This window comes from Lactuca sativa, chromosome 6 (genome assembly GCF_002870075.4).
Source record: "Lactuca sativa cultivar Salinas chromosome 6, Lsat_Salinas_v11, whole genome shotgun sequence".
Classification (NCBI taxonomy): Eukaryota; Viridiplantae; Streptophyta; class Magnoliopsida; order Asterales; family Asteraceae; genus Lactuca; species Lactuca sativa.
The window spans coordinates 33,100,307-33,116,238 of record NC_056628.2 but is presented as its reverse complement, the minus strand read 5'-3'; the positions used below and the strand labels follow the sequence as shown (position 1 = coordinate 33,116,238).

Here is a 15,932-nt window from a genome sequence, read left to right as displayed (position 1 = left end):
GCAAGCTCTGAACTCTCGAAATGTCAAGGTACGCGCTCCCATCAATGCCATCATCTCAGTACGGAAGGCTCCCAGCCTCTCCTCCAAGATCTCAAGTATGCCCTCCTTAACCGTGCCAAAGATCACAGGAGTCTGAGCTAGAATACTGCGCGTAACCTCAGCTGATATCAACTCCCTCATCCGCTCCTCGAGCTGCTCGGTCCCTGAACCCGAGGCTGATCCCTCTCCGGCGCCTGATCCGCCCGCTGGTCTCTCTCGCAATGTCACCATGCTGAAAATATACCACAACCACAATCAGAATACTCATCACTGATGCGAGACCAAACACACCCCTTACTAGGTTCCCGATCTTGTCTTAACCCTTCCTGAATCAAGTACGGATCCTCTGCTTTCAGTAGTATGGGCCCATACTACCTTCCACATCTATCCGTACTTTCCTCAGAAATTGCTTTGACTCCACCAGGTCCCTTATCCACTAATATTGCTCCCAACTCTATCTCATCCTAGGCTTACCCTAGGGAAACCTCTAACTCAACTCAAACCAGTCCTCAGCTGCTGAAGGTCTCCTTGTGATGCCAATTAGCCATCACTTAGATACCATCACATGTGACGAGGCTCATATAATCCTTCAAGTAAAAGACTCGTCCCTACAACGGTTGGACTCAAACAAGAGCTGCGCAATAGGGCCAAATCCAGCACTCTGAGATTATTCAACCCTGATCACATGTGACGTAACGTATCTATCTAATGGCTAACTCCCATCACTCAAATTCCCACAATGCACAAAGCAAGCAGCATTCGAACGAGGGGAAAGTCTAACCACAACATGCTCAAGCAATCATATCCACATAGCAAGAATCTGAACTAGCATGCAATACAAACTCATAAACTCAGGCATAACCTAAACAGGCTATCCTACTACTGTCTATTCAGCACTATCAGGCAACTCAAAAGCACAAATAATAGGCACATAAGGCATCATTCCTAGATCCTTAGTCCTATTCTAGCATGCTATTCTATCAACTGATAATCATAACATAAATTTGTATGGGTATTTTGGGGTACTTACTTGAGCTCGGTTGATTGCATGCACCACACCTCTTTTCTCTTTTCAAAGTTCTTTTCTTTCTGGATTCTTTTTGCTTTTCTAAAACTGTTTTTCATTCTCAAAATTCTTTTTACAAAACTGTCTTTTCACATTTTGAAAACTTTTCATCCGACCCCTCAGTTTGAGTTCAGGCACACCCGAGAGTATGCCCGAATCCCTCAAACCAAGGCTCTGATACCAACTTGGAACATCCCAAAATTTAAGACCAAAAATTTCTTTTTAATAAAATATTACTTTAACCAAAGACATCATTCCAAAACATAATCTGAGTATAGGTTTTCAAAACACATGCTTATTATCAGAGTATACATTCCCAGGTTGACTAATCTATGGTGTGTGCCATGCGATCACCCCGAGCTCCTCCCTCCGCTACCGGAAGTACCTGAAACCAAAACTGAAACCGTAAGCACGAAGCTTAGTGAGTTCCCCACCTTACCACATACCATGCCAAACCACATACTGCACATACTGGGCCACGCCCGCTATCCTGGGCCTCGCCCTCTACTTCGGGCCTCGCCCGCTACAACGGCCCCGCCGCTCCAGGCCCCGCCTGGCTTCGAGCCCCGCTCGGATACAGATCTGTTTCACTTAGGCCTCGCCTGTCACAGGGCCTCGCCCTCTAACATATAATAGCACATAAACATATCACATAACATTACATAAACTAAACATATACTAACAATTCTTGCTCTAAGGCCTCGCCTATCTCTGGGCCCCGCCCGTGTCCTGCTACTGATGAGTCATGGAACCTCGTCCATACTCCTGCTGATAGTGAGGTACGGGCCCAGCCCACCCTCACTCCTTTCCTAACTTGGGCCTCGCCCCTGCTCTGCTGCTACTGAGATGTGGAACACCATCCACACTCTGCTATTGGTGAGATACAGGACCTCGCCCACACTCACCTCCCTACCAGGCACATACAAGTATCACACAGACGACAAGTATAAACTATCACATAAACTACTCCTTGGGCACCCGCCCTCTATCATTGGACCTCGTCCGAATATCATACTAGCATACTATGCCTAGGGCTAACCCCCGGGTCTTCTACTCATAACTACATGGGCCGGCATTGTGGCCGTAGACCCATTCATACAAGGGAAACTCACCTGATATTGCCGAACTGCCGCTGCTAACCCCTTTGACCGCTAACTCCGAACTGCTGCTCCGCTAGCTCCCCGAGCTACCAACAACAACCCAACACTTAGTCTAACTGACCTTCTAAGGTCAACCAAGTCAATTCTGGTCAAAGTCAACGTCCTGGTCAAAGTCAACCTTCCAGGTCAACCCTACTCGTCGAGTCGCCCTACTGACCCGCCGAGTTCATAATTCCAGAGTCCTTCCACTCGCGACTCTACTCGCCGAGTCAGCCCCTGACTCGCCGAGTCTACTGATTCCCGATTCCTGTCCTGACCAACTCACTGAGTCCTGGCTCGACTCGCTGACTCGAGTCTTAACTCGAAGGGTTTGGGACCACTCGACCTGACTCGCCGAGTCTAAGAACAGACTCGCCGAGCACACGACAAACTTCATCCAACTCGACGAGTTGTTCATCCAACTCGCCGAGTTCATGCCCATCTTCATCCGACTCGACGAGCTGTTCATCCCACTCGTCGAGTTCCTCCTCATCTTCAAGCTACTCGCCGAGTCCACTCGAAGGACTCGTCGAGTCCACTAAGATCCACTTACATGCAGAGGACTTCCGAGTCATGCATGAGCTCCAAACTATAGATCTACCCTCCCCAAGCCTATTTCCCACGTAAAGTTGCAAACTTTACGTGTAGAGAGTGAGATCTAAGCAAAATACACCCATAGCTAGGGTTTTGGACCAAGAGACTCCAATTTCCACCCAATGGCTGATACTTTATGGGATTCCATACCAAAACAAGCATGGATCTGAGGTAGCAACCTCAGATCTGGACCTCAAGCTCAAGATTGGTCTTAAACATGGCTTAAAAGCCCCAAAACTCATAACCAAGGGAAAATCTGGAGGAGAGAAACGAATTGATACCTTCTAATGCTCTGAAATGCTTCCCAAACTTCAGATCCAAAGCCCCTCCCTGATGCTTCAAGGATTCCCACTCCTTCTTCTTCCTTAAACCCACTCAAAAATGGCTAAAAGCTTGAATGAACACAATGGGGGCTTAAGGTGCGGCGTTCTGGGTGCAAGAGGCTGTAAAGGAGCCCTAGGAAGAAGATTAAGATGCTTAAATAGGCTCCAAGCCCCGGATTTAGGGTTTTCCTCCAACAGACCAGACTCGCCGAGTCCACTTGGCCGACTCGTCGAGTTGGTCACTTTCTTATCGACCCGGATCCCGCTCCGACTCGCCGAGTCCTTCCTTTGACTCGTCGAGTCCCTCTTAAATTTAGGGTTTCCTTTACTTTCTTGGCTTTCAAAATCCTGGGTGTTACATTTTGGATGAATTTTTAAGTTATATGTTGTTAATATAATTGTTATGTATTTTCAAAATAACAGATTGCTTATGGATTCGGATGAAGAAATTGCATTTATCATTTTACTATGTTGCTATTGGTTGAATCTAGCATCCAATAGAATTGGAAGGGCAATTGATAATGATTCAGAAATGAGCGGTCATCAACATACACAAGAATTGTTGCATGGAACTTCTACACAATGTCATGAGCTGATGCGTCTTTCATGTGAAGCGTATGTATTTTTATGCAATCATTTCAGACGAAACAATTGGTTGCAAAGTAGTAGGCATATAAGCGTTGAAGAAAAGATGGCTATGTTCTTGACAACTATAGCACATAATAAACGGTTCAGGATTATCAAACGAAGGTTTCAACACTCCACATAAACAGTTCATAGATGCTTTCATGAGGTGCTAATTGCAATGATGATTTTTGCAAAAGAAGTTATAGTGCCAACGAATTCTAATGCAACCATGAATTCATCAGAGAGACATCGTAGGCTAAAAGAAATCTTTCTTGGAGCAATAGGTGCGTTAGATGGAATTCTTATGCATGCAGTTGTGCCTGCTGATCAACAAACTTGCTACAGGGGAAGAGGAAAAGGTGAATGCTTTCAAAATGTTTTAGGAATTTGTGATTTTTATATGATATTCACATTCGTATGGGTCGGTTGGGAGGGTATAACACATGATTCGCGAGTTTTGAAAGAAGTTGCATTTAACCCGACTTCAGGCTTTCCGTTCCCTCCTCTAGGTTTGTAATTCTTTTTAAATTTATTCTAAAATATGATTTTAAATTTCTACATATAATACTTCCTTCACTCATGTGTATAGATAAATATTACCTTTGTGATGCTGCATACACCAACACTCATGGATTTATGACTCCTTACCGCAACACGAGGTATTGGTTAGCCGATTTTCGACGACTACGTACGTTAACTAAGGAAGAAAAAATCAATCATGCACATGCGCAACTCAGAAATGTTATTGAATGTGCTTACGGTGTTTTGAAGGCGAGATTCCAAATCCTAAAGCGAATGGCTCCTTTTCCTTTTCAGCGCAAAGAGATATAGTCATTGCTTGTTTTGTAGTCCACAATTTCATAAGGAAATGCGATATTCATGATGAGTTATTTATGGCATTCAAGGAGAACAATGGTCAAGCACAAGTGGGAGAGAATGATGGCTAAAACGTAGACGATATGGAAAGGGGTTCACAAGGCAATGAATACATGGATAATTTGCATGACCAGATTGCGAATCAATTGGGGCCAAATTAAATTTGTACGGTAAGGTTCAATAGAGAACCATAATTAACCAAGGAACTAATCTTTTTTTCAAGTTTTAGAACTTATTTTTTATCAAAAAAAAACTAAAAATACAGAAATTCATAACTTTTTATCCTTTTTCCAATGATATAAATTTCGATTTTTTTTTACGTCAAATTCACAATGTGAATCTTCGAAAATTCACAACGTGAATCTAGATTCACACGGTGAATCCGAAAAATATTTTTCACATTTACAATGTTAATATATGAATTTAGATATTTTTAGATTTTTTTTTCGATAAAGAATAAGCTTTAGAAATTGAAAAAAATATGTGGTTCCTTGAAGAACCCATAATTATGGTTCTTTTTTAAACTTTTCCATATATATATATATATATATATATATATATATATATATATATATATATATATATATATATATATATATATATATATATATATATATATATATATATATCGCATGAACCTACTTGAATTTATGTTTTCGCAAAATTATAATCGTTGACTTAAATAAATACATGGCTTTGTAATCTATATTAATTTTATTTTAATATTTATTCTAATTTTATTAATTTAATGTAATCCGTATTACTTATTTCTAAACATTTTTATCTCCAATGACTGTATATACTATTTTGTTTTATTCACATTAGGAGGAGAAAACCATGTTTGATTTTGAGATTACTAATGAATCGTTTTTATTTTATTTATGTATACAACCATTAATTTTATGGAAATTATTATTTGGGACCTCTTTATATTACAAGGAAATACCATGGGTTTTAACTTCCACTTCTGTCCTTGCAAGTTGCAATATTAAAGCTCTTAAATAATGAGCGCCTTTTCCCGTGCATAATGATGCAACTTTACATTTAACACCTGTATGTTCCATTTTCTGCATTTCTAACCCCTTTAATTTTGATATAAGGCAAAAGCATTACCACATTCTAGTTGTCCAAAATTAGAAGCAATGGTGCAAGGTTGTTTTAAACTAATTGATTTTAAGGATAAAGCTACAACCCAACTATAAAACAAGTTGATCTTTTTAGATTCTTAAGTTTTAATGATAGTTTGAAATACTAGATAACTTCTAGCTACAAAATAAGTATCTTTGTAAATTTAGACTTAAAATATGTCAACATGATATTGTCCCTTATATGTCTTTGTCATAAATATTGGCTTTAAAAATAATAAAGCACTGTTGAAAAAATGCAGCAAGCTTTCACCAATTGTGCATAGGTTTTTGTTTGAGATTGACTTTAATGTTCTTCAAAAAAAATGTAGAATTAATCGATAAAGCCCACTTTGGTTTTTTTTTTTTCTATTTTTTTTTTTTTTTTGTGGAAACAGCTAACGATTTTATAAATGTGTCCCACCTAGCAAGAAGCTAGATGAGCCCAGGAAAAATTACAAACATATTACAGGTATAAAATAGAGAAAGGAGATACGATCCAATCACACCACCTAATACTCTCCATTGATCCCGTGTGTTTTAACCAATAGAAAACCAATGTTTGAATGTCATTAATGATCTGGTTTGGACTCCTTTTCTCATGATTGAAAATCCTAGCATTCTGGGCTTTCCAAAGACTCCAGATCATCCCGTAACATATCATTGTAAGTATTTTCCTTTTCGTTGAACACTGACTCCAGTTTGCTGCAAAAGGAAGGGTTTCTCCGTGCTATCAATATCTCCCGGATTAGCACCACACCAATTCATGATCCAATTACACACTGTAACTGCTAGCTCACACTGAGTGAAAATATGGTCTGCTGTTTCAACACAATTCAGACAATGGCCACAATTTATTGATGATGTTTGAACCCCTCTAACATCCAAAGCATGCGCTAATGGGATTCTACCCCATTTGGCCCTCCAGACAAAACACCGTACTTTGAGTGGGACTTCTTTCATCCATTCGACTTTAGGACCAGGTAAGATAGGGGTAAATTCATCCAGTTTATTCCGAAAAGCCTCCACCGTGTACAACCCATTTACTCCGATTATGTAGCTCCACGTATCCGGTCTATTTGATATACGCGCCTGCCCCAACGACGCTTCGAGATGACTCAGGTTTCGGTTCAAATCTGGTGCCATGGGGTCCGACTTCCAATCCCATGCGAATCCATCGTCTGATATACGATCGCTAACTCGACAACTTTTCCTGCAGTCAATGTTAAATAATTTCGGGAACCTTGATTTTAAAGTTTCGTTTCCCCACCAAACATCCATCCAAAACAGTGTATCCTGTCCATTCCCAATCGCCTTTTTGAAAATATTGTTATATTCTAATCCAGCTTTCTGAATTTCGTTCGAGGCCCCTGTTATATTATTCCACACTCCACATATATTTTTCTTTGAAATTTGGTCGGCTGCCCGCTTCTTAAGATTATGTATCCCATTGATAACTTGACACCACAAGGCAGATTTGTCCACTCTTAGTGTCCACCACCACTTGACCATAAGTGCAATATTTAGATTGCGAAGCGATCCCACCCCAAGTCCACCTTTCTCCAGTGAAGTAGTGACTCTCTCCCACGATACCCAATGAATTTTGGAACTATTTTCAAGCCCACCCCACAGAAACGCCTTTGATCTTTACCAGTGATTCGATCACCCCCACCGGAGCTTTAAAAAGAGATAGATAGTATGTTGGAAGATTACCCAGGACCGCTTTTAGTAATGTCAACCTGCCTCCAAAAGACAACGTTTTTGCTTTCCAAATTGAAAGCTTTGCATTGAAACGATCAATTATAGGTTTCCAATTCTTTTTTAAGTTCATATTGGCACCTACCGGAACCCCTAAGTATTGAAAAGGGAGTTGCCCTACCTCACATCCGAGTATGTTTGCCCACCGATTCTTTTCTCCTGGCGCTGTGCCAACACCAAACATTCACGATTTGGTGAAGTTGACCTTGAGACCGGACGACGCGTGAAAGCATTTGAGTATTCTGGTAAGATTTGTGATGTTAGTTCTGGACCATTCGCCAATAAAGAGTGCATCATCGACGTAGAAAAGGTGGGAGATTCTAGGTCCGCCATTGGGTGTTTGTATACCAAAAAAGAGACCTTGCTCGCATGCTGACTTGATTGCCACATTTAATCCCTCCATGGTTGTGATAAAGAGAAAAGGGGAGAGTGGATCTCCTTGACGGACGCCCTTTGTGAAGCTGAACTCTTTTGTAGGGGATCCATAAACAATGACAGAAGCACGCGAAGATGCCAGACATCCTTGCATCCATGCCCTCCATTTGATTCCAAATCCCATCTGGGAAAGCACCGTATCCAAGTAATCCCAATTCACCGAATCAAAAGCCTTGTCAAAATCTACCTTGAAGAAGAGGACCTTTTTCTTCAAATACTGATTGGTGAATGGGCGTGATTTATTATGCTAATAATTATTTTTATACTTAGATTCAATAAAACATATATTGGTTTCAAATACTAATTGATGAATAAAACTGTAATGTATTAGTAAATTTATATAGAATTCAATCGATAGTCATTAACACAATATTTTAAAACATAAATTTTAGTTATAACTTGCATACTTTATACTTTTGAAGATATAGATTTTGGTGCTTGTAGAAAATGTCATTTTAGTGAGTTAAAAAGCATACTTGAGTGCCTTTGTGGTTTGAAGTTTGAACTTTAAGTTATAAAAATTAAATTCTTTATTCTGAACGGTTAGCAAGATTTTATAGAAAAAGCTAGCAAGAAGCTAAAAAAAAATTAAAGCAAAAACAAAACATGCCAAACCAAAAATCAGGACAATAGAAAAAAGTTAAACGAAACTTTTCAAACTTTCCAAAACTGGATCATCAATCCAATCCTTCCCGATCAACTCTCTACCTTTCTTCTTCCTAACATTGATCCAAAGATATGCCAAAATCTAAACTTTTCTCGCCAAATTCGTGCAAGCTTCGTGGACCTCAACACTGGCAGAAGGGCCTCCAAATTGCGTTTTGCAGCTCAATTAGCTCACTAGAAGACGGGGGAAGAGGACCCAAGCAATGCCACCATTTTCTAATTTCTTCCCATAAGAATTGCCATAAAAAGCTACAAAAATTATGATCTTCGTCTTCAACAACCACGCTACAAAATTTGCATGTAGAGCTAGATCCAATGTCAGTTTTGAGGAGATTAGACATTGTAAGGTATCTTCCTTGTTTAATACACCAAGCAAGCACATTTAATTTCCTAGAGTCAATCTTATTCCATCTCCATACCTCATTAGTTTGGAGAAGGCTAAAATAATCACAATATTTTCGAAATGAGGAGTTTTAATAATGATTTGAGTTGTCTAAAGAGTAAAGACCAAGACCATTTGAATAAATACTACATTGGAAAAATTCATAAAAACCTAAAAATAACTTTTTAGACAGATTGACAATTAAACTCCAACATCCACCCCATCTACCTGCTCGTAACTAATTATCAATGCAGCAAGTGATGTCCAGCCTAGTTGGGTTGATGCACCGGGTTTTATACCCATGTGGGGCGTGTGGTTGATAATTCGATTCCCTTAAACTACTTCTTGTGGTGGCACATGTAGGGAATTTTTTCCTGAAAATCCCTATAGGAGCTAGGTTTGCCGTGTAAAAGAGCTCGAACTCGGGGTAATCGTTGAAATACTACGAGCAGGCTTCTATTTAATTTGTTTGCCGTTTTCACAAAAAAAATAAATAAATAAATAAATAATATTATCAATGCAACTGTTGGTCCGTTTATTTCCTTTACTTTTTCAGATCTAGTTTGATTAATGATCTTTTAAGGTGCCTTGTAAATTGGAAAGAAGATCCCAATTTCCAAGCTTCCAAGAACCGTTTTACATAGTGTCAATCAACCACCGAAAAAAGTCAAAAGTCCACAAAACAAAAGTAGGAGGACCAATATGAAACTTCTATAATTACCTAAAAGTAGTATAACGGCTCGAATAATCATTTCTCAATCAAGCCAAAATAATATATTCTTCTCCTCTGCTTCTGCTACACTTCTGGCGTAAAACTTTGAGCAACCTTCCAAATCAGTCGTCCATGGCAGCAGCTCTCCTTCAGGTAACTCTTAGCAAATGTAGATAATTAGTCTTATCAGCCGATCTACTTTGATTTTAACAAAGATCGTTGAACAATAGAAGAAAGGAAAATACGTGTCAAATTTATGATCTGTAGCTAACTTTCTTTGACTGAAATAGCAAACGATGAAATTACTGAATTAGGGATGTTTCTATTCCTTTTTTCCTCCGGTTTGAATTTTTTGATAGAAGGAAGTTATTGTGGTGGAATTTGATGTTAATTGATTGTTCAAGTGGATCACTCGATAAATTGAAGTTTTCGTATTTTTTTCCTAGGGTTTTTATTTGGTTTCTTTATTATGCACTTACTTCGTGTTTATGGAGTTTGTTGATCCTTTCTTTACTTAATGAGCAAAATTTGGTTGATAATTAGTTTTTTTTACTATGTATTAACTAGCAAAATTTAGGGAGTTCGCTCGAAGTTTCTTTAGTTGACACAGAAGTTAATTTGTAGTTTTCTTCCCTCTGTTTTTGTACAAGAGCTATGCTTCCAAATTTTTTATCTTATATACGATAATTTAACATGATAAAGTTTAATGTAATTAGCAATTTCTCTCAAAAAGTTCAAAAGTTATATCAATTCTATGTTTCTAACCTCAAAAACAACACATTAGTGCTCAAGTTCAAATCACATCCTATGCTGAATGTGGGACAAGGTAGTAACTTTAATCTACTTTTTAGTTTTTTATTAACATTAATTTAGGCTAATTAAACATGTTACTCGATTGTGGCACACTAAGAATCCAATGTTATCGTTTGTAATCTTTCTTAATTAAAGAAGTTTTGCACCTTAAATTCCTCCAATAAACATTCCAAGTGGCTTTTTCAATAATCATTCATTTCCAGTAAAAATAACTGAGTATTCTTGCAGGGGTTGTAGGATCCTTGTGTTACATAAATGGGTCAAAAGCTTCATTCTTTAATGGAAACCAAGAGACTGGTGTACCTTGTAGCAGTGGTATTTGCTGTTTTCATGATGTTCCAGTATTTAGAGTTTCCATATGGTGATGTTATATCATCTTTATTCTCTGCAAACAGTCCTCAAAAACTCAAAAATGAAAGCTTCCCACCTAAAGATTCATCTCAAATCCCTCAAATTGTTAAAAACATCACTCATTTTCATGGATCTAATTACACAAAGCCTGTTAGTATACCTTCAATTCTTCTTCCACCATCAATTTCACCATCTTCACCAACAACATTGAATACTACAACACAAAGTGATCCTAAAATAGACATAGATACATCAAAATCTTTCCATGATTTTGATAAATCATCATCTGCAAATGAAGGTCCTCAAGTTAACGGAAGTAATGATCATGGAACAATGGGGGAAGTAGTGACAATTTCAGAGATGCGTGAGATGTTAGGTCATAATCGTGCTTCATTTCGTTCAATGGTTTGAATTTTTTATTTCTTAACTTGTAATTATAATCATATGAATTTGTTGCTTTTAAAAATGGTGTCTTTTTGTGTTTTTATAGAAACCAAGATGGTCTTCAGCAGTTGATCAAGAATTATTAGATGCAAAATTTCAGATCGAGAATGCTCCTTTCATTGAAAATGATCTCACACTTGATCCTTCTCTTTATGTTAATGTTTCAAGGTTTAAAAGGTACACACAACCCATAACTTACAACTAAGTTTTTAATCCAAGGGTAAAATGGCCATCTACTTTTGTCATTTCTTAATATAAGGGTAAAATGGTCATTTATTTTTGCCATTTCCCTTTATGTTATTGTTTCAAGGTTTGAGTTGTAGTCTTGTTTATATCTTTAATTTCTTAATATAAGGGTAAAATGGTCATTTAGAAGGTACACAACCCAAAAATTACAAAACACCAAAATTTACAACTTAATTTTTAATCGAAGTGTAAAATGGTCATTTATTTTTGTCATTTCTTAATATAAGGGTAAAATGGTCATTTAAAAGGTACACACAAGCCAAAATTTACAAAACCCAAAAATCACATCATTTTTAATCTAAGGGTAAAACGGTCATTTATTTTTTCCATTTCCCTTAATGTTAATGTTTCAAGGTTTGATTTGTAGTCTATTATCTATGTTTGTCATATCTTAATATAAGGGTAAAATGGTCATTTATTTACACTCCAGAAATGAACAATCTTTATATATATATATATATATATATATATATATATATATATATATATATATATATATATATATATATATATATATATATATACAATACTTCATCCCACTAGACATCATTAGTTCATTACCCATATAACACTTCATCCATTGAATAAAAAACAAGTGCACATGCATTATTACAATTATCATATTATTATTATTATTAATATTAAATTCAGGAGCTATGAATTAATGGAAAAAACACTCAAGGTATACATATACAAGGAGGGAGAAAAGCCTATATTTCATCAACCACAAGCAGTGCTAAAAGGAATATACGCATCTGAAGGATGGTTTATGAAACACATGAAAGCAAGCAAACATTTCGTCACTAAAAAACCAAAAGAAGCTCATCTTTTCTACTTACCTTTTAGCTCAAGAATGTTGGAAGAAAAATTATACGTTGTTGATTCTCATACTCACAAAAACTTAATTCAGTATTTGAAGAAATACCTTGATTTAATTTCTGGAAGATACAGTTTCTGGAATAGAACTTCTGGATCTGATCATTTCCTTGTTGCATGTCACGATTGGGTAAGCATAAGCTATGAAATTCTCATTCCATTCCTCTTTCCTTGATATCATAATGCCCTTTTAACACAATCGCTTACATTTTTATGATATTTAAGGCCCCATCTGAAACAAAGAAATACATGAACAATTGCATTCGCGCAATGTGCAATTCCGATGTCAAAAACGAAGGATTCGAATTAGGAAAAGACGTTGCATTACCTGAAACAACGATTCAATCATCAAAAAATCCATTGAAACAATTCGGTGGTCAACCCCCTTCAAAACGGTCAACCCTCGCCTTTTTCGCCGGCCGAATGCACGGAGACCTCCGCCCGATTCTCCTACACCACTGGGAAAACAAAGATCCTGAAATTAAAATCTTCAAAAAACTCCCAAAATCCAAAAACAATAAAAACTATATCGAATACATGAAAACTAGCAAGTTTTGTATATGTGCTAAAGGGTATGAGGTCAATAGTCCAAGGGTAGTGGAGGCTATTTTCTATGGGTGTGTTCCCGTGATTATTTCGGACAATTTTGCCCCTCCGTTTTTTGAGGTTTTGAATTGGGAATCGTTTGCGGTTTTTTTGAAGGAGAAAGATGTTCCGAATTTGAAGAATATTCTTGTGTCGATTTCGGATTCGAGGTATTTGGTTATGCAGGAAAGGGTAAAATTGGTACAACAACATTTTTTGTGGCATGTTAAGCCTGTGAAGTATGATATTTTTCATATGATATTGCATTCAATATGGTATAATAGAGTGTTTAGAGTAAATCCTAGGTAATATACAAAATTTACTTTTTTTTTGTTTGTTTATCTCATAGATTTTTTTTGTGTAACTTTTAAAATATAAGAAAATAAAATATCAATCATACAGCCATATGCACATTGGATTATTGATATTTAAGCTACAATAACTGCTATGGATGAATTTCATTTTAAAATTTCAATATGTTTAATCAAGTGATTCTATAATCCGTTACTTTGGACTAAGTGTTTACTTTTAAAATAAATAAATAAATAAAACTTAGATGAAAGTCGTTTATGATGAAAATTAATGATTAATGAGATTTGAAGTGTGTTGCTATTGTAACAAATAAGACGTTAATTATTATTGTATTAAAGGATAAAATTTTGGTTAAATGTTCTAATTACATTAGTGTATGGGGAATAAGTTAAACTAAAATTTGTTTGTTGGGCTTTTATAACTTTTAGATTTATAATTTATGGGTTAAGCTAGAAAGGATCACAAAACAACTCCAAGTGGGATAGTGGGCCCATTTTAATATTGGTGGCCAAATTCAAAGCTTGAAAAACCTTTTTAGGATCACTCTGGAACTCACCCATGGCCACCCGAACCACCAAATCAAAAATTGGGCATCTCAAACCACGAATAAAACAACTTGAAGGAAGTGGGCCCATATTCAAACGCCTTGTTTTTCAATACATTGGGGCAATCATCCGACTAGTTCCTATCAAACATTGCAAACAACATGTTACGAAAAAGATAAACCAACCCATCACTAACAAGAAAGCGATCTAATTTGTTGAATTTATACTTTATGTTGTTCTCCCGAGTAAAACGTTTCACGACCATAGGAATATCAACCAATTCACACCTCCGCAATAGCAACGTCGCCTAGAAGGATCACAAACATTAAAGCCACATAAAAGAGAAAGATCCCATTTGTTGATTCATAAAAGAGAACAAATAATCACACACAACCTGTTTTCGGGATTTTTCATGCGAAAAGTACACATTAATCTCAAGAAACACGTAACATTCGCCACCATCCAAGTACCTTCATCTATAACCAAATTATAATTATACGTACATGTGACAATAGATTTCAAAAAAGAACTTGGATCCTACATTATAAAGGAAGTGTTCTGCAAAACTAACAGATAAAGGGTAGCAGGTAGCAGGTACACACATGGGGGGCTTAGAGGGGGGACAAAGTGGGCAGCTGCACAGGGCCCAATTTTTTTCATTATATATTTTTATTTAAAAATACAAAATTAAAATAAAGATAAGGGCCTTTTTTTTCTTGTTCGTCCTGGGCCTTTAAGAATATTTCATTTTTCAGGACCGCCCTGGGTATACAACAAGAAAATGCACCTTTAGGGACGACAAAATGCGTCCCAAATAGTCAAGATTGTCGCCCCTAAAGGTATTAGGGACGACATGTCATCTCAATTGGGTTGTCGCAAATACATCATAGCTAATACTCAAAAGTCGTCCGTAATACATGTTGTCGATAATAGCAGTCGTCGTCCCTAATAATATTCCGGATACCGGTCAGTGTTACTCCGTCCAAATATTCTGGCGAGATGTGTCGTCGCTAATGCTTAAGATAGTCCTTAAAGGTGTCGCCACTAATGCTTGTTTTTTTTTACATAAATTTTATATTTTATATTAGTTTGTATTATAAAAATACAAAATTTATAAAATTATAAAACTTATAATTTAAAAATCTGCATTACATAAAACATCAAATAACATTACATAAAATATATCACATTAACATCATCTAAGTCCATAATAACATCATCCGTAACATAAAGTTATATATACTAATCGTCGTCTCCATCATCGTTTTCCTCGTCGTTGTTGGTCGCATTGCCGACTTGCTTGTTAAATGACCGGATAATATCTCCAACTGCCGTCACAAACGTCGGGTTTTGGAGAAAAGCGTTAACATCCATATCCTACAAAGTAAGAATATAAGTTAAAATATATCATACTATAAAAACAAATTATTATTACTTAACAATTAAGTCACAAACACATTAAGTCCTTAACAATCTAACAAACAACCAAATTCATAACAATTTAACAAACTAACAAACTACCAAACTATCAAACAACAAAATTTACAACAAATTAATAAGTACCTGTGTTGGTTGCGGTGTCTATGACTGTGACTGCCACTGGGTGGGAGCACTTGTACCCGCTACGGAAGGCTTAGGCCCGATGCCTCTCACATGTCGCCTTCGAGCACCTAACACCTTCTCAAATAAGGCTATCCAATCAATGGAGTTCAGATCATCACCGAAGTCGGCTATGTGCTGAGTTTGTAAAACAACCTCAGCAACTAAAGCATTCTGCATTTCACGAAGATTGTTAATATACTTCAAAACAAACACAAAAAAACAACATTCTACTTCATTTTTAATTAATAATAACTTACATATTGTTCTTCAACTAACGGGTCAATGAATTCCCCTTGTTTATTGACATGTGCACGGTGAAATACTTCAACTTTATTCAAATTATGTTTAACATTAAAAAATATGTTATACTTAAATAAACATTACAAAATATGTTATAACTGAATAAACATTCATGTA

The 15,932-nt window shown here is 36.8% G+C and overlaps 1 protein-coding gene and 2 long non-coding RNA genes across 3 annotated transcripts; 1 reads left to right on the top strand and 2 right to left on the bottom strand.

The window, feature by feature from the left end:
* Positions 1–8,611: 8,611 nt before the first annotated feature.
* Positions 8,612–9,880, bottom strand: LOC122194692 (uncharacterized). The gene is made up of 2 exons (XR_006184156.1): positions 9,751–9,880; positions 8,612–9,485 (listed from the first exon to the last, which is right to left on the bottom strand). It is a non-coding gene; the product is annotated as an uncharacterized LOC122194692 (long non-coding RNA).
* On the top strand, positions 9,647–13,481 carry LOC111897324 (probable glycosyltransferase At3g07620). The gene is made up of 5 exons (XM_023893278.3): positions 9,647–9,894; positions 10,783–11,310; positions 11,396–11,526; positions 12,247–12,601; positions 12,697–13,481. The coding sequence occupies exons 2-5, from the start codon at positions 10,810–10,812 to the stop codon at positions 13,363–13,365; spliced, it is 1,656 nt and encodes a 551-aa protein (XP_023749046.1). The 5' UTR covers positions 9,647–9,894; positions 10,783–10,809; the 3' UTR covers positions 13,366–13,481.
* On the bottom strand, positions 12,202–12,929 carry LOC122194691 (uncharacterized). Its single transcript, XR_006184155.2, has 2 exons — positions 12,800–12,929; positions 12,202–12,703 (listed from the first exon to the last, which is right to left on the bottom strand). It is a non-coding gene; the product is annotated as an uncharacterized LOC122194691 (long non-coding RNA).
* Positions 13,482–15,932: the final 2,451 nt, after the last annotated feature.